Below are 27,065 nucleotides of genomic sequence, written 5' to 3'. Positions count from 1 at the left end.
TTGTAACATGCATAGAACAGTTGAAGGGATACGGGTGTCCAACTCCCCATCCTCCTGATACGAGGTGATCACGTGGTGCCTGTGTTGGTGAACCACTGTTTCAGTGTACTGGGAGGATGCATGGGAGCGTGGCGTGGTGGTTCGTGGTGCTGTGTGGCGGGGCCGCTTTGGTCGTTGAGGGAGCCACTGTTTGTACAGACAGACCGGTCATTGGTAAGTGTCCGACTCGTCCCGCAATGCTGGTAAACGGGGTATTTATACTTACCTGTCTTGCAATGTTGCAATGTAGTAATGCATGAAGACAACATTTGTAAGACTCTTTTGGGGCATGGGTGGCTCTGTGGGTTAAGTGAGTGGGTGAATGTTGTTTTATGCCGCTTTTAGCAATATTCCAGCAAGATCACGGCAGGGGACACCAGAAATGGGCTTCACACATTGTAACCATGTCTGGAATCGAACCCAGATCCTCGGCGTGACAAGCGAACCCTGTGGGTTAAGGCGCCGCAAATCTAAGGGTTGGATGCCAGAGCCGCCCGTTTATGATCATTCGGTTGTCAGCACCATAACCAAACTCGTGGGTTTCACCAACGTGGTTGTCTAACGTTACGTCACCTTGGCCTTTCTCTCACAGTGCGTGACCCGCCGTGGTATAACTGAAGCGGCATAAAACAATACATGGTTGTAAACACAAACACGAAGAAAAGGTAAGAAAAAGAAAAGTCCTATGAAACATTGATTATAGATATACTCAAGTACAGTGTGACTTGTTGACAGGGATCATAGCCCAGGCTTCCAGCAGCAAGCGCCATGGAGACACCTTCATACCAGCCAACTACATCAAGTACTTAGAACAGGCCGGGGCGAGGGTGGTACCCATTCGGTGAGCAAACTTGATAACAATCATTTATTACATGGTACTGAAAGTTGAAGTGACAATTTCGATCGCATACAATTGAATAAACTTACTTACTTACTCAAAGAGAGACACGCATAGCTCAGTGGTCTAAGGTGCGGCATTTCGCTTTACAGAGTAGTTTCCCTTGGCCGTATAAGGAGCCGTTGATCGTTGGTTCTAATCACAGATTCCCCCTGAATCCTTGTTTTTTCAGCACCATATCGCGATAAAGTGGTACACATGTACGTCTATACGCTGATAAACCGTGTTATAACTGAAATACTGTTCAAAGCGGCGTTAAATCCAACTCGCTCACTGTCACAATGGTTAACCTGTTAAATGTATAAAATCATTCATGATATAGGCCTACTATGTTACAGGAGGCACGGGTGGCCGCGATTCGCTGTGCAGAGTTGCGTCCCTTGGGCACGCCAGAAACCTATGATTGTGGGTTCGAATCCCGGTTCGCCACGATTATGTTTCTCGGTTTGTCGGCATGATACCTGTGCTCGTGGGTTTCACCGAAGTAGTAAACGTCTGAGACCTGCATCACTTCGGGCTTTCCTCCCACATTAAGCTGACGCACCGTGATATAACTGGAATAATGTTAAAGCGGCGTTAAACCCAACTCACTCACTCACTCACTCACTCACTACTATGTTACAGTGCCATCTGAATGTCTGACATAAATTGTTTTGCAGTGTACGACAGACCCAACAGTACTATGAACAACTTTTCTCCAAGATTAATGGGTAGGTCTTCGTTGAGTGGACGGTCATCCCCGGTTGTTTCGAAGTGTCATTGCTTGTTAAATTGTGCCGGTTGCAACTCACAACATATGAAAATTTACAAAAAACTATTGTTCTTAAGCATTACCCTATGCCTGTCTGGTCGTTACACGCGTTATGGACTTTTTTCGCTTATGTTTAATATTCTGTGGTTGACGGAGACGGTTGAGTGGGCAGTGTGGTATCTGCAGATTATAGAATAAACGTTCAAGTCAAACCTCGTTAACTCAGTCATCAAAACCATCGAAACTACATCGGGTTATCACAAGTTCGAGACTTGGAGTGACGATGAGGATTCAGTTGAATGTTGGGAGATGATGGAGTTGGATTTAAACAGGTTTCACTGAATGTCAACCAAATACTGCAATATCGTATCTAGTCGTGAGTTCCTTTAGTCTTGGGGTTCGATTCCCGACATGGTGCAATGTGTGAAGCCAATTTCTGGTGTCCCCCGCCGTGATGTTGCTGGAATTGTGCTAAAAGCGGCGTATAATCATACTCACTCACTCACTCCTTTAGTCTTTGGCTCAAGTAATGAAGATGCAAGTCCCGAAAGGTGTAAACTACTTATGTCATACACTATTCCAGTATTTCCTTGCCGTATACAAGAGGCAAGTGTACACTGTTAGAAACAGAGTTGTTTATGCAGCGGCGTGATGGTTCACTACGACAGGACTTGTGTGGCCGGCAATGTTGATTGTATCTATACAGAAAAGTTATGTCATTCGAATTATCCTGCAGCACAAAACCGACTCGCGACCAGAGCATCAAATGTATGATGGTCGATGCGTACATCGGCATGTTGTTTTACGGCATGTTGAAATCAGATACCTTTACAGCATAGTGGAATCAGATAACGTTTATATCATGTTGAAATTGGATGCGTTTACGGCATGATGAAATCAGATACCTTTACGGCATAGTGAAATCAGATAACGTTTACGGCATGTAGAAATCAGATGCGTTTATGGCGTGATGAAATCAAATACATTTACGGCATGTTGAAATCAGATACCTTTACAGCATGGTGAAATCAGATGCGTTTACGGCATGTTGAAATCAGATACCTTTACAGCATATGTTGAAATCAGATATTTGTACGGCATGTTCTAATATTAACTTCATGCACCAGCGTCCTGTTTCCGGGTGGCCACGTTAGCATCGTCTCCAGCGACTACTCCAAAACTGCCAGGATCATCTACGACTTGGCTGTTAAGGTACGTGGACCATTCCACATTTAAAATCCCAGGTATTTGCGATATCATAGTAATACAACATGCGTATGGTGCCGAAGAACCGGGATTAAAACGCGGCGACAACGGAACATATCACGACTAAGGGGCGTAACTCTTCATTACTTTATGCAGCGCCTTAAACCATTGAGCCACTCGTCTCTCACCTTAGTCCATTCTATGGAAGCGTATTAGTGCCAATACAAAAAATGTATCATCTTGGGAAAAGGATGCTTACTTCAACGTACATAATATAGTAATCTACGTAAAAGAAGGAATTATCTACTAATGAATTATCTATGAACACACAATGCCACTTAGAAAGTGGTTCAAATGTAATCCCAAATATACCATCTGTTACATCTGACCACTTTCTAAATGGTATTGTGTACAAAGGTTTCGGCCATGGGAGCCGTGCCAATTTACACTTGTCAGAGGGGTACACAGAGTACATAATCTAGAGTACCAGTTGTCGGACTTTCATTTTTTGTGAAAGCCTCGGTTGCTGAGTGGGTTAGATCGCTGACTTTAGGTGCCTGACTCTGACAGTGTGGGTTCGAATCATGGATTGGATTTAACCCAAAAAAGTACGAGAATCTGTACCTTATTGAGAAAGTGTTATCGACTTAGGTAAGAATATTTTAATAGTAATAGACACTAGTTACGGGTCAGTTATATATAACCTCTGGATTAATTAATACTGACCGATATGTTTGACTTACTGCATTGACATGTCTTTATTGAGGTACGATCTAAACATTGCATAAAGTAAATCTTCATTTCAAAGTGTCGAAGTTACTGGAGAATGACACACGCCACACTCTCTTACAACCGTAAAAAAAGAGAAGAGAGCACAAAATGTTCCCCAAACTACAAACAAACAAACAACTACAGTCATGCCCCGCTTATACGGACTTCAGATATCCGGAAACCTCGGTTCCCGTACGATTTTCATTAAAAAAAGTAATAATTACTACATACATTTACCCGTATATACGGAAATTCAGTTTCCGGAACCGGACGGTCATTTTCATACACAAAACACTGAAATGCACACAAAATTGTCTCACTTACCCGGACAATACACTTCCGCTGGTGGTAATCCTTTGATTCGTGAGAAGTCAATTAACAAAGTGGCACTGAGTTACGTTGAGACGAGCTTGTTTATTGTACATGTAATCCCCTTCGATAAATATGGCGTCTGGCGTCCAGTAAAAAGCTGGTTTCAGTTATACGGAAATTCGTTTATACGGACGAATTGTATAGGTCATTTTTCAAAATTTTAGCGAAAATATATATCAACCATAAGTCGGATAAGTGTAAGTCGGAGAATATGTTGATTCTCATGATTTCTCTATCACGGAAATTAGGTTAGAGTGGTAAAACGTGAATATGAAGGAGTGAGAATCACCCAAACTATAGAAACTTTATCAAACCAAAACTCGTCATTGTATTTTTTTTTATTTTAGAGCTTTTGTTTGACCATCTGAAATGATATGTTGTAAAAATACGGAAAAGGCCAAATAAAAATAAACGACCAAGATGCTCCCAAACATTTAATTAAATTAGTTGGAATTAACACGTTGATCTACGTAGATGATAACAAATGAAACTGTGGCACTAATACGCTTCCATACTATTCCTAACACACGGGTGGTGATTAGTATCAGCAGCAGGGGATGTGGCGACGTTGTGATGATGGGTGTATCCGTCTATAGATAACCGATTTACGAGTCGCTATTACTTATAGTCCAAGAGATAGGGTATGTTTATTTACCCCGAAAGGTCCATATGGTTTGAATACTTGTAACATTTGCATTATGTCTGGGCTATTCAAAAACATATTTCTTACAAAATATGTCTTGACCATTTTGCCAGTAGGGGGCGGTAAAGGCTTGAGCCGCCCTTTTTCTGAAGGTGACAGTATGTTTTCAGAGATGATCAGGATATGTATGTGTTACCTATAGTGTTCAAATTCTATGTGAAAAAAAATCTTGAAAGTTGATATTTTATTTGAAAAATAAAAAAAATAACAAATTGTATTTAATTTATATATTTTTTTACAGTCAAAATGGCAATTTAAGTTTATTTTTTTGTTAAACTTCAACTTCTAATTTGATTCGTAACCAAACTATTCCACAAATTCATGAAATAATGTTGATTTGGTTAAAATGGGGCATAGCCAGTATAAAACACTGCAAAAGTTATTCATTTTCTGACAAAATAGTGTTGGGCAAAATTACTAAGAAAATTACAAGCTTTTATTACAGGAGTAAGAAGAAACAAAAGATTGTACAAAAGAAGTGTCAGTTATATGAAATCGTCGTTAAGACGCCTCAATTCGATGTGCAGAGTTGCGTCTCTTTGGGCACGCCAGAAACTATGATTGTGGGTTCGAATCTCGGTGCTCCCCGATCATGCTTCTTGATTTTTCAGCACCATAGCCATATATAGCGTCTGAGACCTGCATCACTTCGAGCTTTCCTCCCACATTAAGCTGACACGCCGTAATATAACTGGAATATTGTTCAAACCGGCCTTAAACTCAAATCACTCACTCACTCCCTTCATACAGTCTACAAGTTTGTTAACTGTAATGCTTTTTTGGCATCCTTCAGGACAATTATTTGCCTCCGTTATAATTTGTTACACGTACAGGACGCAATGTTCGGCCTCAGGAGACCATCACTACAGGGATTCATGGTCATTCAAGGTTTCCCGTTGTTCGTATATGAGATGACTGAATTGTGGATCTCTAGGTCAAACTCCGTGACTCGCGTGTGTGTCATAGTATCCTAACACAGTTGCTCGTTGCAGGACATGGTTACCCTTTCGCGAACTGATTTTAAGTTATCCATTCATATGTTCACCGCTATTTTGCCCCTCACGTCCAATGGCATCTTTTTCGGTGGATAATCGAGACTGGTTATTCTCTGGAGTTGGCATTTTGTATTTACTGCCTTGCATGCCAGAGCTCCGTGCCACAAAGCGATCTTAGTGCTATGATTGTCATAGATCGAAAGTTAAGGCTAAGGCTAAGGGTGGGTGGGTGAGTGAGTGAGTGAGTGGGTGAGTGAGTGAGTGAGTGAGTGAGTGAGTGAGTGAGTGAGTGAGTATGGTTTTACGCCGCTTTTAGCAATATTCCAGCAATGTACCCATGTCGGGAATCGAACCCGGGTCTTCGGCGTAACGAGCGAACGCTTGAACCATTAGGCTACCCGGCCGCCCATGTAACGGCTAAGATCTTCCATAAGGAGAGCTTAAGGGCTGTCGTAGATTTAGGGTGATCTTATGACTTAGTGTTAGAGACGGCTTTGTGTAACGTCCTTAAAAGGTATGACATGGTTTACGACGTGGTTCGGAAGGTCGTAGCGCTAAGAGGCTTTCGTGAAACGGCACCCTGGTCCAGATTTGTATTTTTTTATTGGATGTGATATAACTGGAACATTGCTCTCCGATGTCTTTTAACTACACTCACTATCTCACTCCCCGAAATGACGCGACTATGTTTGTCGTTAGAGGAGACTAACGGGATCGGGAGGTCAGACTCGCTGACTTGGTTGATGCATGTCATCCTATCCCAGTTGCGTGGATCCGATGCTAATGATATCAATCACTGGATTGTCTGATCCAGACTCGATTAGTTACAGACCGCCGTCATATAACTGGAATATTGTTGAGTGCGGCGTTAAACAACAAACGAACAAACCCCCAAATGACTGCTTGTTTAGGCCAACTCCGAGGGCGAGGTGTTCCCCCTGTGGGGTTCGTGTGAGGGGTTCCAGCTGATGACGTACTTGAGTACAGGACACAGACTGCTGCACTCATCAGAGGCCTACAACGTCAGTCTGCCTCTCATCCTGCAAACAGGTAGGCAGCCACTGTCACTGGGGGAATACAAAACTGCATCTCAATATAGTAGAGGAGAAACTTGGCCTTGGCATACATTTGGCCCGTGTAGGGATTTCGGATCAGAAAAAGTCCCCAGTACCCAATGCACGTAAGAGGCGATTGATGAGGATCGGGTGGTCAAAATGTGTGATCTAACAGACCGTCTGCCATGTTCTCATGGCATGGATCGTTGGTCAGGCTATCAACCACTGGTGTACTTGGACGGGACGAGATGATTACATACCCATCCGTGGAGATCCTGGTTAGAATAGGGGTCTTCAGGAACCCATGCTTGTCGTAAGTGGCGACTAATGGGATCGGGTTGTCAGGCTCGCTGACGTGGTTGATGCATGTCATATTATCCCAATTGTGTGGATTGATGCTCATGATATCAGTCACTGGATTGTCTGATCCAGACTCGATTACTATAAATCTTGGAATTAACCCGAGCGTGAATTAAATGCGAAAAGGAGAGTGCATGGTCTTTGCTCGCATTAACTAACTTCACATTTATATCTCCAAATGATCAACAATAAGACGGCCTCACCGCACACTTAGGATAGCGGAAATACCAACTTGAATATAAACACAAACACGGTTTATTGAGCAGCAGTTGTAACAAGTGTATAACAATGTCATTTAAAGAATAGGAATTACACAAAGGGCAGACCGCCGTCATATGGCTGCATATTGCTTAGTGCGGAGTAAAACAACAAATTTATCCAAAAACGAAAGCAATTACATACCGCCGTGATACAACTGCAATATTTCTGACAGTGGTAAAACAATATTCACTCACTTATGTTTGACTTCCTTGATGGTTTCATCTGACCGGTGTGCCATATCGATGATGTTGTGTACAATCACGTACAGTTCATCTTCCCGAGGCAAGAGAGTTAACTGACTTTAAAAGTCCAGTTTCCACCCTTGCCGAACTAGGCTGGAATTCCTGGGCTCGATCGTATCGCCACCAGTGGCTATTACGAGTTATGTCCCTTCTGAGCCTTTCCTATGGACCAATCAGATTCCATCTCTCGTATCACTTGCATTTGTTTCAAACAAAATGGCTGCGCCCAGTCAAAACGATCTGATCGATAATCAAGACCTATATTGTGAAAATGGGTCTTACATCGCGAGGTGCATCAAATCACGTGAGCACCTTGATTAAAAACACGAAAAGATTTGGAAAATATCTGTTGACAACAAGTTGGCGGTGCACATGCTTTGCAAATCCTGCAATCGACCGAGTTCTGCACGAAAGTTTACTGGACTTTATAGTCAGTTAACTCTTTTGTCTCAGGAAGAGTTCAATCACACTGTCACTCGAGGCACTTGTACTTTGGAACTTGATGACTAACCAAACGTTTGGATAAACGATGTGTGTAATTTCTTTCTTTGCAGGTTACGAAACAAGCAGAATGCTCGGAGGACTGACATCCCAGCTGACCACAATTCTGACCAGCGAGAATGTTACTCCTAACTTCCATCACTACGGCGTGTCGGTTGAGGTACACCGGTCATCATTTTATATGTTAATTCGCCGAATTAATACATTAGGAGACTGAGAACAGTCATCATGTTCAGTGTGTCGGGTAATCCAGTTACCCGCGACCTTTCGGCTTATTCCGCCGCATACAGAATACATCGGGTTGCACTCGTGACCAACTCGTCCCATTCCGGGACAAGCTTTATTGTAGGTTACGGAAACATGCGAGTGGTTACGAATGCATCGGGTTGCAATGTCATTGTGACATTGCATGAATTTACTGGAAACGATGAAACGACGGTCCCGCCGCGTGTAGTTCGTATTACACGACGGACGTTTTTGAAGACAGATTATGCCGAGGTTAAAACTAAATATGTCTACTCTTTGATATGAAGACAAAACCAAACATTTTGAACATTCGTATAAGGTTCACTACTGCCGCCACGAATAAAACAAGTTCCAAAATGGACTATCTGCCAGTGCTGTCCGAGATCCTATGCTTGACTGAGACCAATCTCATTAAAATGACATCTTTGTTTAGTGGTAGCAAGAACTAAGATCTGATATTAATAAAATTGGACGAGACGAGCCGGCTGGTGACACAGTTGTCTCCCTTGGACTAGAGGCCCTGATTATCAGTACACATGTATTTGACGTTTTCGCGTTACCAGTTTGCGTAGTAATTTGTTCATTTGTTGTTTAACGCCGCACTCAGCAATATTTCGACCATATGACGGCTGTAGTCAGTATATTAATGTGTTTTCATATATCGGAACAAAACAATTTTATATACAATGGAATCAGGATATTAATTGTATAATACTATTTTCTGACGGAACAAGATTTCTCAAGCTATCAGTACTTCAGCTGATCAGGTTTACTGGCAATGACTGGTGTGTTTTCACTGGATCACTAGTTCGCGAAGTACTACTGTCTAGCGTGAAGTGTAAACGTATCATATTCATAATGTATCGTGTACTGTATATAGCGACCTAACTTTCGAATTTTGTCACGGCACAGAGTATCGTTGTAGTTTTTGATGCCCTGCCTTGTTAATTCGTGATCTCACAGTATGATTTTAGAGGCGCTTCTATCAGTTTTGCTAATGTTTTATTATGAAATCGTTACCTGCATTGTTAACGAGATACATTTGTTTCAATACACACACTCTCTATATCTTTGCAGACATACAACAAGTCGGCGTCTCTAAGACACTTCTTCCGTGTTTTATCCACAAACAGGGACAACAAGGGGAAGTTGTTTGTCTCGACTGCTGAAGGTAAAACTAATGAAAACAGTGAAGTTACAGGCCTACCGGGACTTCTTGTATTTAAGCTCCAGGACAGATTACGGAAAATGGCGCCTTCTCATCCAAAATACGTTATCCGAAATTAAGCCCAGGGCTCAATTTCGGAAGCGCTAACGCTTTCTGACCTAAATAGGGCACGCCCTTGGCTGAAAAATCAGAAACTTAAAAACAACATGAATTTTGAACCGGAAATAACTGCATAAAATGAAAAACTTGAACTTGCATTTACAGTAAACTACGGTTATAACGAACTCAAATGGACCACTAATTTTAGTTCGTTATAACCGTAGTTCGTTATAGGCATTTATACAACATCTATACAGCAAATGGCCGGGGCCAAAAATTAAGTTTGTAATATTCGTCAGTTCGTTATAAACGTATTTTACTGTACTGTTGAATGAATATTGGGATTTCAGTTATGAATTTAAGGAAGATCACTCCCAAATAAACATCCGAATTTAAGTCAATGGGCCTAAATACGGAATTATTTCTCTGTTTAGGCCCATGAGCGTAGTTAAGTGTGGACATAAATACGGGAGGTCCGGGTACATGGACCATCACGGCTGGATTTCTATAGCAGAACATTGAGATTGGGATATAGTCGAGATACTTGCAGTGTGTGTGTGTGTGTGTGTGTGTGTGTGTGTGTGTGTGTGTGTGTGTGTGTGTGTGTGTGTGTGTGTGTGTGTGTGTGTGTGTGACGTATTGCTCAACTCTCCTATCTATGCGGCCCGCATAGTACCTCTGCCACAGGCTAGCGCCATGTGACGATCCGTCACATCTTACACAGTCCATTCAAGATATTGCATGTTTTTCAGCTGTTTCATATTTACAAGTCTACATATCTTGATAAACATATGTCATAGAATAGTTAACTTTCATTGAGAAAATATCCTAAATCGTGAAAAATTTCAATTTGCGTAGTTATCCTATGTTTACATTGGTTGTACGGCTCCACGTGCTGCCGTCAAAGCCCAAAGGAGAGCTAGCGATTTGGTCACTTTGACTTTTGTATAAATATATATTGTCATGCAACTCACTGTCGCAGATGTTATTAGCATATCTACATATTAATGCAAAACAATATGCAAAGCGACCCCAAATACCTGCATTAGTCCGTTCTGTTCCGATTTCTGAAAAAGCGCGTTTATTTACAAACATGTCCGGTCACGTGATATGCAAATTAGCCTGTGGCAGTGGTGTTATAACAAGGGCAAAAACCAGTCCCGGGGAATTGCTTTAGATCAGTGCCCCTTTAATAGTTTCTTTGGGACGTTTGACAGTGGACCATTGTGACACAGCCATCAACATACTTTATCGTGATATTACCTAACTAGAAGTGTCGGAATGATAATCTGTCGAAGTACCACCGGAAGTAGCGAAGTGTGAAAAAGGTCAAAAGCCTGTATCTATACGATTAGCTACTCTGTTTTAGCTTCAGCAGATTGCGCCACAGCCATTATAATCATACCCGTATTATTCATGTCAGTCTAATGTTCCCCTCCCAGCCTACAAGTACCCGTTCTATGGCACACAGTGGCACCCGGAGAAGATCAATTTTGAATGGAACCCCAGTCTTGCTATCAACCATGGAGCTAATGGAGTCCTTGTGTCACAGTACTTCGCCAACTTCTTTGTCAATGAGGGTAATAGTGCTCACAACCTATTGTTCTTGTACAATCCAATTATAATGACAGTCAAGGAATTATCGGTTTTATAATGGAAATGAGGGAAAAAGTGCTCACAACCTATTTTTGTAAAATCCAATTAAAATGACAGTCAAGGAATTATCGGTTTTATAATGGAAATGAGGGTAATAGTGCTCACAACCTATTTTTGTAAAATCCAATTATAATGACAGTCAAGGAATTATCGGTTTTATAATGGAAATGAGGGTAATAGTGCTCACAACCTATTTTTGTAAAATCCAATTATAATGACAGTCAAGGAATTATCGGTTTTATAATGGAAATGAGGGGAAAAGTGCTCACAACCTATTTTTGTAAAATCCAATTATAATGACAGTCAAGGAATTATCGGTTTTATAATGGAAATGAGGGAAAAAGTGCTCACAACCTATTCTTGTAAAATCCAATTATAATGACAGTCAAGGAATTATCGGTTTTATAATGGAAATGAGGGTAATAGTGCTCACAACCTATTTTTGTAAAATCCAATTATAATGACAGTCAAGGAATTATCGGTTTTATAATGGAAATGAGGGAAAAAGTGCTCACAACCTATTTTTGTAAAATCCAATTATAATGACAGTCAAGGAATTATCGGTTTTATAATGGAAATGAGGGAAAAAGTGCTCACAACCTATTTTTGTAAAATCCAATTATAATGACAGTCAAGGAATTATCGGTTTTATAATGGAAATGAGGGGAAAAGTGCTCACAACCTATTTTTGTAAAATCCAATTATAATGACAGTCAAGGAATTATCGGTTTTATAATGGAAATGAGGGAAAAAGTGCTCACAACCTATTTTTGTAAAATCCAATTATAATGACAGTCAAGGAATTATCGGTTTTATAATGGAAATGAGGGGAAAAGTGCTCACAACCTATTTTTGTAAAATCCAATTTTAATGACAGTCAAGGAATTATCGGTTTTATAATGGAAATGAGGGAAAAAGTGCTCAAAACCTATTTTTGTAAAATCCAATTATAATGACAGTCAAGGAATTATCGGTTTTATAATGGAAATGAGGGAAAAAGTGCTCACAACCTATTCTTGTAAAATCCAATTATAATGACAGTCATGGAATTATCGGTTTTATAAACATACACATTTACACAATGGGGTTGGAAATAAGGGTAAAAGTACGTACAACCTATTGTTCTGTATAATTAAATTATAATGACAGTTGTGGAATTATCGGTTTTATAAATACACATTTTTACACAATGGGATGGAAATGTATTTTCTATTACAGCTAGAAGAAGTTGCCACCAGTTCCCGAGTGACAGAGAAGCCGGTCACTTGCTCATTGAGAAGTTCTTCATGAATTACTGGGATGGCGGTTCCTTCAAACAGATCTACTACTTCAACTTCACTCAGCCTGAGGGCAGCCACTTGGTCGGCTAGCTTCACTCCAAGGACAGCCATTCTGGACCACTCACAGGAGAATAACCACTTGAGTGGCTAGACCATGCGGAGTAGAACCACTTGGTCGGCTAGCCCATCCAGTGGAGATTTACTTGGTAGGCTAGTCTATCCTGAGGACAAACACTTGGTCGGCTAGCTAGCCCACCTGGAGGAGAACCCCTTGATCGGCTAGCCCATCCAGTGGAGATTTACTTGGTAGGCTAGTCTATCCTGAGGACAAACACTTGGTCGGCTAGCCCACCTCGAGGAGAACCCCTTGATCGGCTAGCCCCTCCAGTGGAGATTTACTTGGTCGGCTAGTCTATCCTGAGGACAAACACGTGATCCGCTAGCCCCCCCTGGAGGAGAACCCCTTGATCGGCTAGCCCATCCAGTGGAAATTTACTTGGTCGGCTAGTCTATCCTGGGGACAAACACGTGATCCGCTAGCCCACCTGGAGGAGAACCACTTGGTCGGCTAGCCCATCCAGTGGAGATTTACTTGGATGGCTAGCCCATCCAGAGCAGAACCACTGTGTCGACTAGCCCCTCCGGATTTGCTTGGTAGGCTAGTTTATCCTGAGGACAAACACTTGGTCGGCTAGCCCAACTGGAGGACAACCCCTTGGCCGATTAGCACATTCGGAGGAAGATCACTTGGTCGGCTAGCCCATTCAGAGCAGAAACCCTTGGTCGACTAGCCTACCCAGAGCAGAACCAATTGGTCGACTTGCCAACTCCATGGACAACCGCTTATCTGTGTCTTAATCTCCTGTGCGTGGTCACGTTGTATTGGCCTTGAGGTGATGTTTCACCTTGTACATAACTATCTGACTCCGGCAACTGTACCAAGACAAGGAAGTAGGTTGAATACCTCATGATGTCCAATTATTATCTAGCATATTTTCCGAAACCTTAATATCAGAAGAGCACTGGTGCTGGGAATGACAAAACTGTTTCTGTGTTGACAAGTTACAAGTTAATAAATAATAAATATAAAGAGTACGTGATTTTTTCCTCATGCCGCATCATCAACCCGGATGAGATTAGGATGATGATCCTACGGTTGGCTGCACATCCATCAGTAGTTCCTCATAGCCCAAGAGGAAATAAAAATGTCTGATTTTAACTACCGCATTATGTAATAAAATATTTTCCTCACATCTTTCAATTTGGGAGGACAAAGAGGTGTTCATTTTGTAGTTTTTCTTTTCTACCCACACTTAGGGCTTTAATCCACCACCTCCCTCTGACAGGGTAAACCATGCTGTCTGGTCGTCTGCAGATAACCGCAGCTCCATACATATCCCAGAGACCCACATCTTCATATCCCATGCGTCCCTTGGGCACGCCAGAAACCTATGATTGTGGGTTCGAATCCCGGTTCGTCCCGATTATGTGTCTAGGTTTGTCAGCACCATACCCGTGCTCGTGGGTTTCACCGAAGTGGTAAACGTCTGAGACCTGCATCACTTCGGGCTTTCCTCCCACATTAAGCTGACACGCCGCGATATAACTGGAATATTGTTAAAAGCGGCGTTAAACCCAACTCACTCACTCACTCACTCATATCCCATGCATAATATATTTCGGTTGAAGAGTCAAGGGAGTCTGGAATACAGATACTACACAAGGATACTATTTACCACGGCCAGTTAGCCTTCGTTCGTGTGGAGGGGCGGTCTGGTTGAAGCGTTCGCTCGACACGCCTAAGACCCAGGTTCGAATATCCACGTGGGAAGATGTGTGGTGTCCCCCGCCGTGATATTGCTGGACTTTTGCTAGAAGCGGCGTAAAACTGTACTCATTCATCCACTCCTTCGAGTGGTCATTTCACAAACGTTTGTTCGTTCGATTCTTTGTTGTTTAACGCTGCTCTTTTACAGCAATTTTACAGCTATACGACGGCGATATGAAAATAATCGAGTCTGGACCAGTAGATGTATTCATTGACATCATGAGCATCGATCTACGAAATTTGGATACGATGACGTTCAGCAATCATGTCACTGAGCCTGGCCACCCGATCCCGTTGGTGGCCTCTCACAAGACCGGATCGTCACGGGATTCACAAACGTCATGCGTGTAGGCTTGAGGTAACACATACTCGGAGCACTGTACAATCTCTACTTAATCAACTATTGTTGTTGTTTTTTGCGAGATATGTGTTTAATCAAGATATTGTGCCGCTGATGGGTGCATGAAGAAAATTCATTTTGGAAACCTAATATTACCATAACACCCTGTGCATGGTAGCATAATTTCACCTATATACATGCCTGACCTAGAGGTCGCCTATAATAGCACCTGCGGCTACTGGCCCCGTTGCGATTAAGATTGGTCCACGGTAATCTGTTCGTGCAAGGTGACAAACAGGATCTGGTGGTCAGACTCGTGACCTGGTTGTGTCATCGTACCCCGACAGGGGCGTGGGGCGTTGCTCATGATATCAATCACTGGTTCGTCTGGCCCAAATTCGATCATCTGCTGGTTGGGCGTTAAAAAATAAGCCTGCAACTGCATGTACACGGATCCAAACCCCAGGACTACAATAGATATGTCCAGTCGTTGACGCCGTCTACAGACGTCTCTAAAAGCGCATGTCTGTCAGCGCGTAAAAATCGTGTGTGGAAAAAGTATGGACATTTGATACACTCCTGGATAGTTGCGGATGCCTTCATATAGAAACAGTTTTCATGAAATCTAATAACAATTTCCTTATTTGATTTCATAATCTTTGTTCCCGGAGATGAAAGGAATTGCATGGCCTACAGTTGTTTTTCAGCACGTTCTCTAATGCTGGTCACGCATGTTGTTGGATTTGTATGGAGGTGATTCTCCATTGGATAGAGTACAGAAGAGTGGCTTCTGACAGTCCGCCTGCATTACTGCTTTCAGACCTTAAACTTGCTCAGGGTGTTGAAGCTTCAGTTCCCTGTCGTAGTTCGGACCTGTTTGTACTACAACTGTCGTATGTCTGTGTTAAGGTGGGGGGTAAAAAGTCTATGAACACTTTGTGGGAGAGGCACGGGGCATTATACGTTTTTTTATATAACATATCTACGCGAAAATCGCAAAGAAGAACAAAGAACAAAGTGCGGTTTATTTCACGATAAAACATTGTTCTGTCATGGCGTCATTTCTGGAGATTCGAATATGCGCTTGCAACTTGTCATATATTGGACGACGTTATTTTGGAGAGGGAAGTGTCAAGTAAGTTGTTCCCCGCAGATGTAGCTGGGCATCTATATTATTACAGTAAACTGCGGTTACAACGAACACGCTTATAACGAACTGACGGATATAACGACTTCCTTTTTTGGTCCCGACTATTTGCTGTAGTTATGCTGTATATATGCTTATAACGAACTAGGGCTATAACGAACTAAAATTAGTTGTCCCTTTGAGTTCGTTATAACCGTAGTTTACTGTAATATACCACGGAAACAGAATTTGTCACTGTGATCTTTTACTTTTTGTACACTCGTATATTCGGGCAAAGCATCTGCTTTCGTTTCTGTGTGGCCTGGGTTTTGGTCGTCGTATCTTGGTAGGATACGCAGTGGCCGAACGATCGCATCCAAAAGTGGGAGAGATGTGACAATCGGTATTAGGAGCAAAGGTACATGTGGTCGACGTGAGGATTGTGAGATACTACACGTAACCCACCTTTCGTAAAATGGACTTGTCCGACATTTCCAAGGTCGGATTCTACTCAGGGAGGCATCATTATTAAAATTTGGGTAAATATTTTTAAAGCTTGTACATTTTATCAATATCCTTAAAGAGGCTGTACATAATGTTCATATCTCATATAAGAAATAAACGACTCGTGGTCGTTTTTTTTTTTATCGTACAATAAAACACTGCAGGGAGAATAAACCACTCGGGGCTGCACCCCTCATGGTTTATTCTCCCTGTTGTGCATTATTGTACGATAAACAACGACCAAAAGCAGGGTATGAAACTCCCAAAAAATTACAGCCAGACCACAGGACTGGCTAGCTGAAATACTTGCCAGCTCTGACCAAAACCTGCCTGCCCACTATAATCATATGTTTCTCAGGATAAGCTAACGGGGTTTCTTTTTGGTTACATTTTATCATTCATCTTTAAATGTGAATTAATGCTTATCATCGGGAAATATTTTGAATATTTTCACATATGAAATATAACCCGACCGTCGGGCAGGGGGATTTGAAAATCTGGCAGCCCGAGTTGAAATCAACCCGTCTCGGACGGTCGGGCAGGCAGGTATTTCGAACACTGCCAAAAGTCGTTTATTTCTTACATATAGCCAGACCACAGGACTGGCTAGCTGAAATACTTGCCAGCTCTGACCAAAACCTGCCTGCCCACTATAATCATATGTTTCTCAGGATAAGCTAACGGGGTTTCTTTTTGGTTACATTTTATCATTCATCTTTACATGTGAATTAATGCTTATCATCGGGAAATATTTTGAATATTTTCACATATGAAATATAACCCGACCGTCGGGCAGGGGGATTTGAAAATCTGGCAGCCCGAGTTGAAATCAACCCGTCTCGGACGGTCGGGCAGGCAGGTATTTCGAACACTGCCAAAAGTCGTTTATTTCTTACATATAGCCAGACCACAGGACTGGCTAGCTGAAATACTTGCCAGCTCTGACCAAAACCTGCCTGCCCACTATAATCATATGTTTCTCAGGATAAGCTAACGGGGTTTCTTTTTGGTTACATTTTATCATTCATCTTTACATGTGAATTAATGCTTATCATCGGGAAATATTTTGAATATTTTCACATATGAAATATAACCCGACCGTCGGGCAGCGGGATTTGAAAATCTGGCAGCCCGAGTTGAAATCAACCCGTCTCGGACGGTCGGGCAGGCAGGTATTTCGAACACTGCCAAAAGTCGTTTATTTCTTACATATAGCCAGACCACAGGACTGGCTAGCTGAAATACTTGCCAGCTCTGACCAAAACCTGCCTGCCCACTATAATCATATGTTTCTCAGGATAAGCTAACGGGGTTTCTTTTTGGTTACATTTTATCATTCATCTTTAAATGTGAATTAATGCTTATCATCGGGAAATATTTTGAATATTTTCACATATGAAATATAACCCGACCGTCGGGCAGGGGGATTTGAAAATCTGGCAGCCCGAGTTGAAATCAACCCGTCTCGGACGGTCGGGCAGGCAGGTATTTCGAACACTGCCAAAAGTCGTTTATTTCTTACATATAGCCAGACCACAGGACTGGCTAGCTGAAATACTTGCCAGCTCTGACCAAAACCTGCCTGCCCACTATAATCATATGTTTCTCAGGATAAGCTAACGGGGTTTCTTTTTGGTTACATTTTATCATTCATCTTTAAATGTGAATTAATGCTTATCATCGGGAAATATTTTGAATATTTTCACATATGAAATATAACCCGACCGTCGGGCAGGGGGATTTGAAAATCTGGCAGCCCGAGTTGAAATCAACCCGTCTCGGACGGTCGGGCAGGCAGGTATTTCGAACACTGCCAAAAGTCGTTTATTTCTTACATATATGTAATATAGTAGTCAGCATTAGTGTCTTTGGTATCGTTTATACAATATATTGAAATATTTCTTGAAGTAAATCACTGTTTTAACAATAAAACAATAAAACAATTAGGGTATACTTTTCACAGTGATATAGTGTAAGATATGAACACTTCTTTTGCGACTAAACTTCAATTTTATTTGAAATGAAATGTACAACATGGCATTTGTCATTTATGTATGTGTAGAACTAACGGGAATGTGTCAGAGAGTAGGTCAACCAATTTCTTGCAGAAGTCCTTTAAGTCTCGCCACAGGATCGATGTTGTCGTCAAGCCTCGTATAAGATGTGCGACAAAGTTCGCGATTGTTAGCCAAAAATTCCTTGAGATCATCCAAAGGTTTCCTGTCGCCTGCCGTCAAGCAGTTCCATATGGGAAGATCAGACGCCACAGGAATCCTTTTAAGTGCATTATCCAGATTCTCAATTGCAGCACCCTCTGCCCATTCCTCGTCCATGGGAACAGATTTTGTCACTGTGATATTCATTTGACCACTTCCCTTTACTTTTTGTACAGTCGCATATTCGGGCAAAGCATCTGGTTTAGTTTCATGGGGCGGGTTCTTCGTCTCCTGTGTTTTAACCGTCGTATCTTGGTAACTGTCCAGTGTAGAGTAACCAATGGCCGTGTCGTCTGCGTCAATGGGTGGTGTCTGCTGACGTTCTTCTTGCATTGCTTCTTTAGCCTTGTTGATCACATACAGAGAATTCTCCCGAAACACATCTGGGTTGGTTTTGGGAGGTCCTGACCCGTCGTCTGTCGTCCTTGGGAGAAAGTCGGCGACTTCAGCATACATGTTTGACGAGGAAGATAACACCCTTTCCGGTGGGCCACCAAGTGCGAGGCAGTCTGCGACGTCGGCGTACATTGCAGACGCCGTGTTGCTGCCGTAACCCGTCTTTTGTTCAGGTGGCGCTAGGGAAGGAGCCGCGGCGTCGTCGATGACGATCTCTTCATAGCCGGCATCAGGGGCAGCACGTCTGACGGACATTAACGACAATGTAACCATGGCCTGACTTAATTAAAACACAGATTTGCAATAACATTGAAACAGAAACAGCCCAATCATGTACAAATTGATACACCTCATAGTTCACTATAGGACAGGTCAGTGAAATTTGATGACCAAGGTAGTGGTTGGAGAGATGAGGTGAAAAGGTGTTCATCGTCGCGTCAAAGATTACTGCACTTATATAGCGACGTGCATGCACGTGTGTGTATGTGAGGCTGCTTGTACTAGTCCGAACTAATGCCGATTTTATACCATGCTGCAGTTTAACACAAATAACCCACTCAGACCCAGCATACTGACTCCGCGCCGACCAGTCCTTGTTCTAGTCCCCTTGTAATGCCGAGCGCAAGGCAGAGTAACAACAAGTACCAAGTTTTAACGTCTTTTTTAACGTCTGTTGGTATGTGCGGCCGGGGATAGAACCCCGGACTTTCCGCTCTCCGGGTGGACACTCTACCACTAGACCACGAAGGCGGTCTAGTGGTAGGTATAAACGTTTTAAAAAAATGAATGACTATTTAAAATGTAGTCTTTCGGATCCCATCGGAGGTAGTGGTGTGCTGAAATGTCTACAGCGCACATTGGTAGACTTTTATGACGACTAACACCGTAATCTCAGTGTGAACTCGACATTCATTCTGAGCTCCCTAGGGAGTATACAACCCGAGCTGCCATGCCAGGCACAAGAAGGTTAACAGTCACATAACTATCTCGTCCTGCCGGGTACCCATTAGTGACATATTGCACATATGATCATAACCTGAACTAATGAGGGGCTAGGGTAACAGCAGTCACTTTAAGATTAGACTATACCTTCTGCCGGAGGCCGTCCTGTCCTTGTGAATCATAGCCTGTTGGAGATGTCGCACCCAGTTGCTGCACTCGGTGGCTGTTGCTGCCGTCTAAACACGTGGCATGCGATTTCATCATAACATATTCAAGTCCAAATGTAATTAAGAATTTACTTCTTTTTTAAATACGATGGTTTTGTTTGTGCACGCAACACAATTGTTTGTTTGTTTGTTGTTTAACGCCCCACTCAGCTATATTCCAGCTGTATGACAGCGGTCTGTAAAATAATCTGGACCAGACAATCCAGTGATTGATATCATGAGCATCGATCCACGCAACTGGGATACTATGACATGCATCAACCAAGTCAGCGAGCCTGACCACTCGATCCCATTAGTCGCCTCTTACGACAAGCATAGTCGCCTTTTACGGCAAGCATGGGTTGCTGAAGACCTATTCTAACCCGGATCTTCACGGGTCCACAAAACAATTGAGAAATGGAGAGGGAGAGTTCAAGTTTCACGTTACAGACCCTTTTACTTATACTGATGAAATGTTACATCTTTTATCTTGGTGGGGTCGGGTTGGGGGGTAGGGGGGGCAGAGTTGCGTCCCTTGGGCACGCCAGAATCCTTTGATCGTGGGATCGATGCCCGGTTCGCCCCGATAAGGTTTCTGGGTTTGTCAGCACCATACCATACTCGTGAGTTTCACCAACGTGGCAAATGTCTGAGTCTTGCATCACTTTTCTCCCACTTTAAGCCGACACTCTGTGATATATCTGGAATACTGCTAAAAGCGGAATTAACCCCAACTCAATCACTCATTCACTATATCAATGGCCATGGTTAAAGAGTCTCCGTCTTAGTCCTTCTTCCCCCGCCGTTCACACAATATACCACTAGTTGTCCAGCCGGACTCGATTATTGACAGTGAGTTTCACTTCGGGCTTTCCTCCCACATTAAGCTGACACGCCGTGATAGAACTGGAAATCTGTTGAAAGCGGCGTTTACCCCAACTCACTCACACACTAATGATGCTGACTGTAGCGTATGGGGTCATGTAGTCAGTCACTGACTCTTAGAACAGCCTGTCGTGGCTAACCTAACGAGATAGGGAAACAGGGAAACAGGTGTGAAAGATTATCACCATGCAGGAAGTGGGGGTAGATATCTCTGATAACACGTTCTGCCTGAAGTGGGTGTAGGTGTGATTTGATCGTGTAATCTGTGAGGTGATAATACAGATGACCTACAAACAACAGCGTCCTTTGCTTCTTTGTGATAATCTCAAACTGTGTTCCCTGTTTGGCTCCACTGGTCTTTCTCACCATCTGGGCCTCATTCAACATCAGCGCCTCCACCACTGACGACCTCTGAAACACACAGCAGTACGGCACAACGGGACAAGACAGCACAACGTGAAAAAACGACGACGGCACAACAAAACCTAGACTAACATCTAGTCTCTGAAATGAACACATCTTACATAAAAAAACAGTTGTTCAGTTATCTAAATAAAAATATAATAAAAAGGAGCCCAGTGACTCTCTTCATTTACTGCAGTGATCTAGACTTGCCAAACATTATAGACTTGCATGGGCTATATTTGATATATATTTGTATCAGGGTCTGTAAGACAGACTAAACAAAGCCACGAGGCGCCATTTTATCACATTAATCCGTATTTTAAGATCTTAGTTATTTTTTGTTTTAAATATCAATAAATATATATATTTGATATAAAAAATCGATTTTTAGATATCTTACAATTTTATATTATATCATAAATTAGATATTTAGATAAAGTTAAATAATTGGTATCTAAAATCGATAGACACTTACCAGGAAGCCATTTTAAGATCTCTATATATAAATAAGTTAAGAAATATTTAAGTTACATACAGTTAGTGACATCTCAATTCCGATTTAGGGTGAGTGAGTGAGTTGGGTTTTACGCCGCTTTTAACAGTATTCCAGTTATATCAGGCGTGTCAGCTTAATGTGGGAGGAAAGCCCCAAGTGATGCAGGTCTCAGACGTTTACCACTTCGGTGAAACCCACGAGCACGTGTATGGTGCTGACAAACCTAGACACATAATCGTGGCGAACCGGGATTCGAACCCAAAATCATAGGGACGCAACTCTGCACGGTGAATCGCGGCGCCTTGGACTAGGCCACCCGTGCCCCCTCCGATTTAGGATATCACCAAAGACGTATATACATACAAACACACAAACACACTGCATGCACGTCGCTATGTTTGATAGGAGGATCGTGTAACTGATAAGCACAATGTGCAAGAAAAGTCCATTGTACAACTTCATAAAAAAAAAGTACTGTCGGAAATGCTAGAAAACTGCTTTTCTGGCTTCATTTAATAAATACGAGTCATAGGACTATAAAAAGAGCATATAATAATTATCAAAATAACGCGAATTGCCCTAATCTAGCCTGTCCTAACTGACACTGTGATTACCCTTAAAATGTACTTTTACAGGTAAATGATGATAAACTTAGAAAATATTCGGGTGTTGTCATGCATGTATGTAATAGTCTATAGCCTGAGGTAATTACCTAACACCTGTCTCGAGGTGATGACCTCACATCGTCCCGTGCATTCTCACATGTGGAAATGTCACCGAGTTGGGGGTGGTGTCAAAATATTGCTGTTATTGTACTTAATTGTCATGCGTTGATGAGGTAGCAATTTAGGATATGTACTGCATTATATTTGCTTGGAAACATGATGGACAAGTTAAGAGCTATGAAACGGGATGAGTATTGGAAGGGTGCGGTTTTGGAATCCAGAAGTATTTGTTGTTCTACAGATGGTTTCTTGAGGTAGCATTTTTCTCCGCTGATGACGTATATGAATCGGTACTTTTGAATGTTGTGTTATGTCTTGCCACGAACCCTGTACATTTAGCCAAGATAGACACAACAGGGTTGACCTCTCAATGTCTGACTGGCGTACGTAAGACAACGTAACCGTGTCGTGCCGCCAGCACATATATCTTGTACTTTACTGGTTTCTTATTCAGCCGAATTTTCTCAATGAGTTGAACTTTTGTTTCATATGGTCTGAAGTCGACCAATGTCATATATCCCTGTATGGTCGCCTTCAGACTACTCATGGTTTGAGCGACAGTATCCGGACGTTATATTAACTGGCGTTATCTATGACAATCACACCGGCGTTGTTTACAATGGGCAATAGCTAAAGTACCAACCAGTCTATGAAAACATCACCTCCTATTATTTCCTTATGAAAATCACCAGTTTTCTTTCGCCTCGAAAACATCCGTCAATAAGCCCCATATCATGGGTTGCAGCGTGCAAAACAATGACACGATTACCTGTACCTGATGGTACCATGGGGGCTTTTTGTCCATCTGCCAATAGCCACGTGATTCACCAAGGTAAATTATCTGGACGCCCTGACTGTGATAGTTATTAATGGTTCGGAGATAATGTGACCTCATAGACAGGATGGAATATTATCCCCTGAAAAGTGCTCGGTCCTCGACACGCGCAGTGTATCGAAATCCCATCTCTTGGAGAGCAATAGTGCAGTCCGGGGAACAATAATTGTATTTTTAATTGCTCCCAAATTCTACAAATCAGGGTTACCTTCTGCTCATAAAGCTTGTACACTATACCCCTAATCACCCTGTATCAAAGCTGTCTAATATCCATTTACGCCCCAGTTTTGTTTTTGAGACCACCCCTATACCTGTTTTGTTTTCCAATCATGCCGTTGACTTGATGGTATGACTTGAAAACACCATAGCTTGGGCAGTTCGATAATTCACCCTATCTAAATTAAAACATGGTTTCCCTCTATCTCTCTAAAGTGTAAAGAACTTGTATGCATTTCATAGTACAGATTCCATATCGTGTACCTTGGTTATAGCTATGCAAATGTTATGTAACATGCATCATGGGAGCAATGTTAACACAAAAAACGCAGCGTCATTTTGTCATTTTAGAAGATGCACATCTAGAATTTTCTCCAAATGATTTTTGTGTGTGGAGTAGATGTTTTATCATTGTAACGGAGTCACGTGCGCATATTTCTATAGTTCGTTTCAGACTGCCATCATTGGAATAAATGTGAACTTCCTGTTTTCGTTCGAATTTGTCTCCTGTAAACTTGTCGATAGGACTCCTTGTGACTGAAATACTTCAAACCACAGGTAGGGCGATCGGAAGTTATTCGATGTTTCAATAACAACAGTCTGTGAAAAATTATATCCCTTTTTAACAGACAAAAAGCATTTTTCTAGCATTTCCGACAGTACTTTTAATGCTACCCAGTGTGTCCTCTCACCTTGGATTCCTTACAGTACTGCAGGCACTCTCCCTGCAGTGTGCACCAGAACCGCGACTTGCCCAGGAAGCGCTGAAACAGTCCCTCGATTATCGTGTGTCTGGGAGGAGATACGTCACATCATCTTGCAGTATGTTTGTAAAATTGGGTATCTGACAATGCATTTCGTCACAATGAGCATCGTGCAGTATGTTTGTGAAATTGGGTATCTAGCAATGTATTACGTCACAATGAGTATCGACCCGTGGAGATCCGGGGTAGAATGTCTTCAGACACCCATGCTTGCCGTAAAAAAGAGACTATGCTGGTGGTAAGAGGCGACTACCGGGACCGAGTGTTCAGGCTCGCTGACTTGGTTGATGCACGTCATCGTATCCCAATTGCGTAGATCGATGCTGATCACTAGATAGTCTGGTCCAGACTCGATTATTTACAGACCACCGTCATATACTGCTGAGTGCGACGTTAAACAACAAACAAAACAAAATACAATGAGAATATTGCAGTGTATATTTGGGTATTACGTCACAATGAGTATATTGTAATGTATATTTGTGACAATGGACATCTAGCCAGGTATTACGTCACAATGAGTATCTTGCGATGTATATTTGTGACAGTAGGCATCTAGCCATTTATTACGTCACAATGACTATATTTTGATATATATTTGTGACAATAGGCATCTAGCCAGATATTACGTCACAATGAGTATATTGCGATGTATATTTGTGACAATGGGCATCTAGCCAGGTACCTTGCAGTATGTGCATGCAGCATTAAGTATCTCTGTAAATTACATCATGTGCATCGTGAGGTAATAGTACATACACATCAATCTCAAGCCAACAGTAACAACCTTTGTGTCGAAGGTGTTGTTTCTTGTAATTAGTCGGATAATGCTACCTATTCGTTCAGTTACATTGGATGTCGTGTAAACTGACGACTCATTAGAACCTGACGTCAGTGATCCTATACTTATATGGTCTCTGCGTTTACTTTGTACAGTGTACAGAGTGACATGATTAAAGAAATATGTATGTCACATGCTATTCACTAACACTGGCGTTGTTCGTATTTATATATACTTGTAACGAGGCCATCCCTACAAGCTGACAGTACACGTGTCCACGGTCCACTTAACACAACCTCCCTATGTATATATACGCGACTGCGTTTGTATACTACAGATCCGTTCTACCGTGTTGTTAATCATTGACCTAACAAGTACAGCGGTCACAAAGACCCTAACAATAAATCAAGAGCCATACAGGTCCTGGCTATTAACTTCAACGCGACTCCACTTCCTACATGACCTTAACTGTCAACAGAGCTTTTCCCGACTCGATAACACTTACCGACACGCCACTACTCTGCTTTTCCAGGTAACCCTCCATTACAGGTGTGTCCAGGGACGCCATTTCACCTGTACACAACACCGACGAACACTGTGGCTGGGGAATTGTCAAACACGAACCAGTTCCTGCCTAGGGTGGCGTATGTGGTCTTTATGGCGTTGTCACGTGACTGAGGTTTACTTCCTTGTTGTGACACGGAACGGAAGATTTATCAGCGAGGAATGTCGTAGTGAATATATAGTAGTCACACTGATCAGGGCTTACTGACATCTGATACCAATGCATCACAGCTTAACATGGACAGATTCGGAAACAAAAGACTGACAGTTTAGGGGTGGGTTGTGAAAAATATTTCCCTTGTGGATAAATCTTTCAAACAGTAATTCACTACTTTATTATTACCAAAACGCCACTTGCCAACCAAGGAATGTTTCGGTCTTAGGATTGTCGGATAATTAAGATTGAAGTTATTGATTTTGAATAAGAATACAGGAAAACTGGAGTAGTATTCCCCTTGTCAATTTTGATTCCTGACATCTGACACCAATGCATCACAGCATAACATGGACAGATTCGGAAACAGGGGTGAAAGATGGATATCCCCGATCCCCCTTTATATATAACGATCACCCTTGTCAATTATATAAATCAAACTTTCATGAATTGGGGTTTAACAGTTTAAGTCATTTGAGGTGGCATTTACTTAAGTGTCAATGGTGCCTAGGTACATGGTCTCTCTCAGGAACATGTTCTTGATCTGGTGTCAGTGACTGTTAGAGGTACATGTTCATCATTAGGAGACAATGGTGTGTCTATCAGATACATGTTCATCATTAGGAGACAATGGTGTGTCTATCAGAGGTACATGTTTATCATTAGGAGACAATGGCATGTCTGTCAGAGGTACATGTTCATCCATAGGAGACAGCAGTGTGTCTGTCAGAGGTACATGTTCATCATTAGAAGAGAATGGTGTCTGTCCAAGGTACATGTTCATCATGAGGAGACAATGGTGTGTCCGACAGCGGTGAATGTTCATGATTAGGAGACAATGGTGTCTGTCCAAGGCACATGTTTATCATTAGGAGACAATGGTGTCTGTCCAAGGCACATGTTTATCATTAGGAGACAATGGTGTCTGTCCAAGGTACATGTTCATCATTAGGAGACAATGGCATGTCTGTCAGAGGTACATGTTCATCAGGAGACAATGGCATGTCTGTCAGAGGTACATGTTCATCATTAGGAGACAATGGCATGTCTGTCAGAGTTACATGTTCATCAGGAGACAA

The 27,065-nt window shown here is 42.1% G+C and overlaps 2 protein-coding genes across 4 annotated transcripts; one reads left to right on the top strand and one right to left on the bottom strand.

Moving 5' to 3' along the window:
• Window positions 1-78: 78 nt before the first annotated feature.
• On the top strand, window positions 79-13,888 carry LOC124150887 (gamma-glutamyl hydrolase-like). 3 transcript variants are annotated; one of them, XR_007219934.1, is made up of 10 exons: window positions 79-213; window positions 775-880; window positions 1,597-1,647; window positions 2,816-2,900; window positions 6,647-6,785; window positions 8,208-8,314; window positions 9,478-9,571; window positions 11,110-11,247; window positions 12,542-12,777; window positions 12,842-13,888. XR_007219934.1 is itself a non-coding variant. In XM_046523074.2 (9 exons), exons 1-9 carry the CDS (start codon window positions 117-119, stop codon window positions 12,691-12,693), a joined length of 969 nt encoding a protein of 322 aa, XP_046379030.2. In that variant the 5' UTR covers window positions 79-116; the 3' UTR covers window positions 12,694-13,888. The 3 variants fall into 3 exon arrangements, 1 of the variants encoding a protein (XP_046379030.2); XR_007219933.1 differs by having other exon boundaries at window positions 12,542-12,785; window positions 13,139-13,888; XM_046523074.2 differs by having other exon boundaries at window positions 12,542-13,888.
• Window positions 13,889-18,391: 4,503 nt separating this feature from the next.
• LOC124150888 lies at window positions 18,392-25,988 on the bottom strand. The gene is made up of 5 exons (XM_046523075.2): window positions 25,774-25,988; window positions 24,416-24,487; window positions 21,338-21,457; window positions 20,103-20,191; window positions 18,392-19,257 (listed from the first exon to the last, which is right to left on the bottom strand). Exons 1-5 carry the CDS (start codon window positions 25,834-25,836, stop codon window positions 18,492-18,494), a joined length of 1,110 nt encoding a protein of 369 aa, XP_046379031.2. The 5' UTR covers window positions 25,837-25,988; the 3' UTR covers window positions 18,392-18,491.
• Window positions 25,989-27,065: the final 1,077 nt, after the last annotated feature.

Source organism: Haliotis rufescens, unplaced genomic scaffold (genome assembly GCF_023055435.1).
Source record: "Haliotis rufescens isolate VD_foot unplaced genomic scaffold, xgHalRufe1.0.p SCAF_11, whole genome shotgun sequence".
NCBI classification, from domain to species: domain Eukaryota; kingdom Metazoa; phylum Mollusca; class Gastropoda; order Lepetellida; family Haliotidae; genus Haliotis; species Haliotis rufescens.
The sequence above is the reverse complement of the archived record's forward strand: the minus strand, read 5'-3'. Positions and strand labels throughout refer to the sequence as shown.

Coding starts and splice junctions, on each gene's coding strand:
- LOC124150887 (XM_046523074.2), top strand. CDS start 117: ATGCATGGGAGCGTGGCGTGGTGGTTCGTGGTGCTGTGTGGCGGGGCC. Junction 214..774: donor TACAGACAGACCGGTCATTG/GTAAGTGTCCGA, acceptor ACTTGTTGACAG/GGATCATAGCCCAGGCTTCC. Junction 8,315..9,477: donor ACTACGGCGTGTCGGTTGAG/GTACACCGGTCA, acceptor ATATCTTTGCAG/ACATACAACAAGTCGGCGTC.
- LOC124150888 (XM_046523075.2), bottom strand. CDS start 25,836: ATGGCGTCCCTGGACACACCTGTAATGGAGGGTTACCTGGAAAAGCAG. Junction 21,458..24,415: donor AGTACTGTAAGGAATCCAAG/GTGAGAGGACAC, acceptor TGTGTGTTTCAG/AGGTCGTCAGTGGTGGAGGC. Junction 20,192..21,337: donor AGCAAAGGACGCTGTTGTTT/GTAGGTCATCTG, acceptor CCACGTGTTTAG/ACGGCAGCAACAGCCACCGA.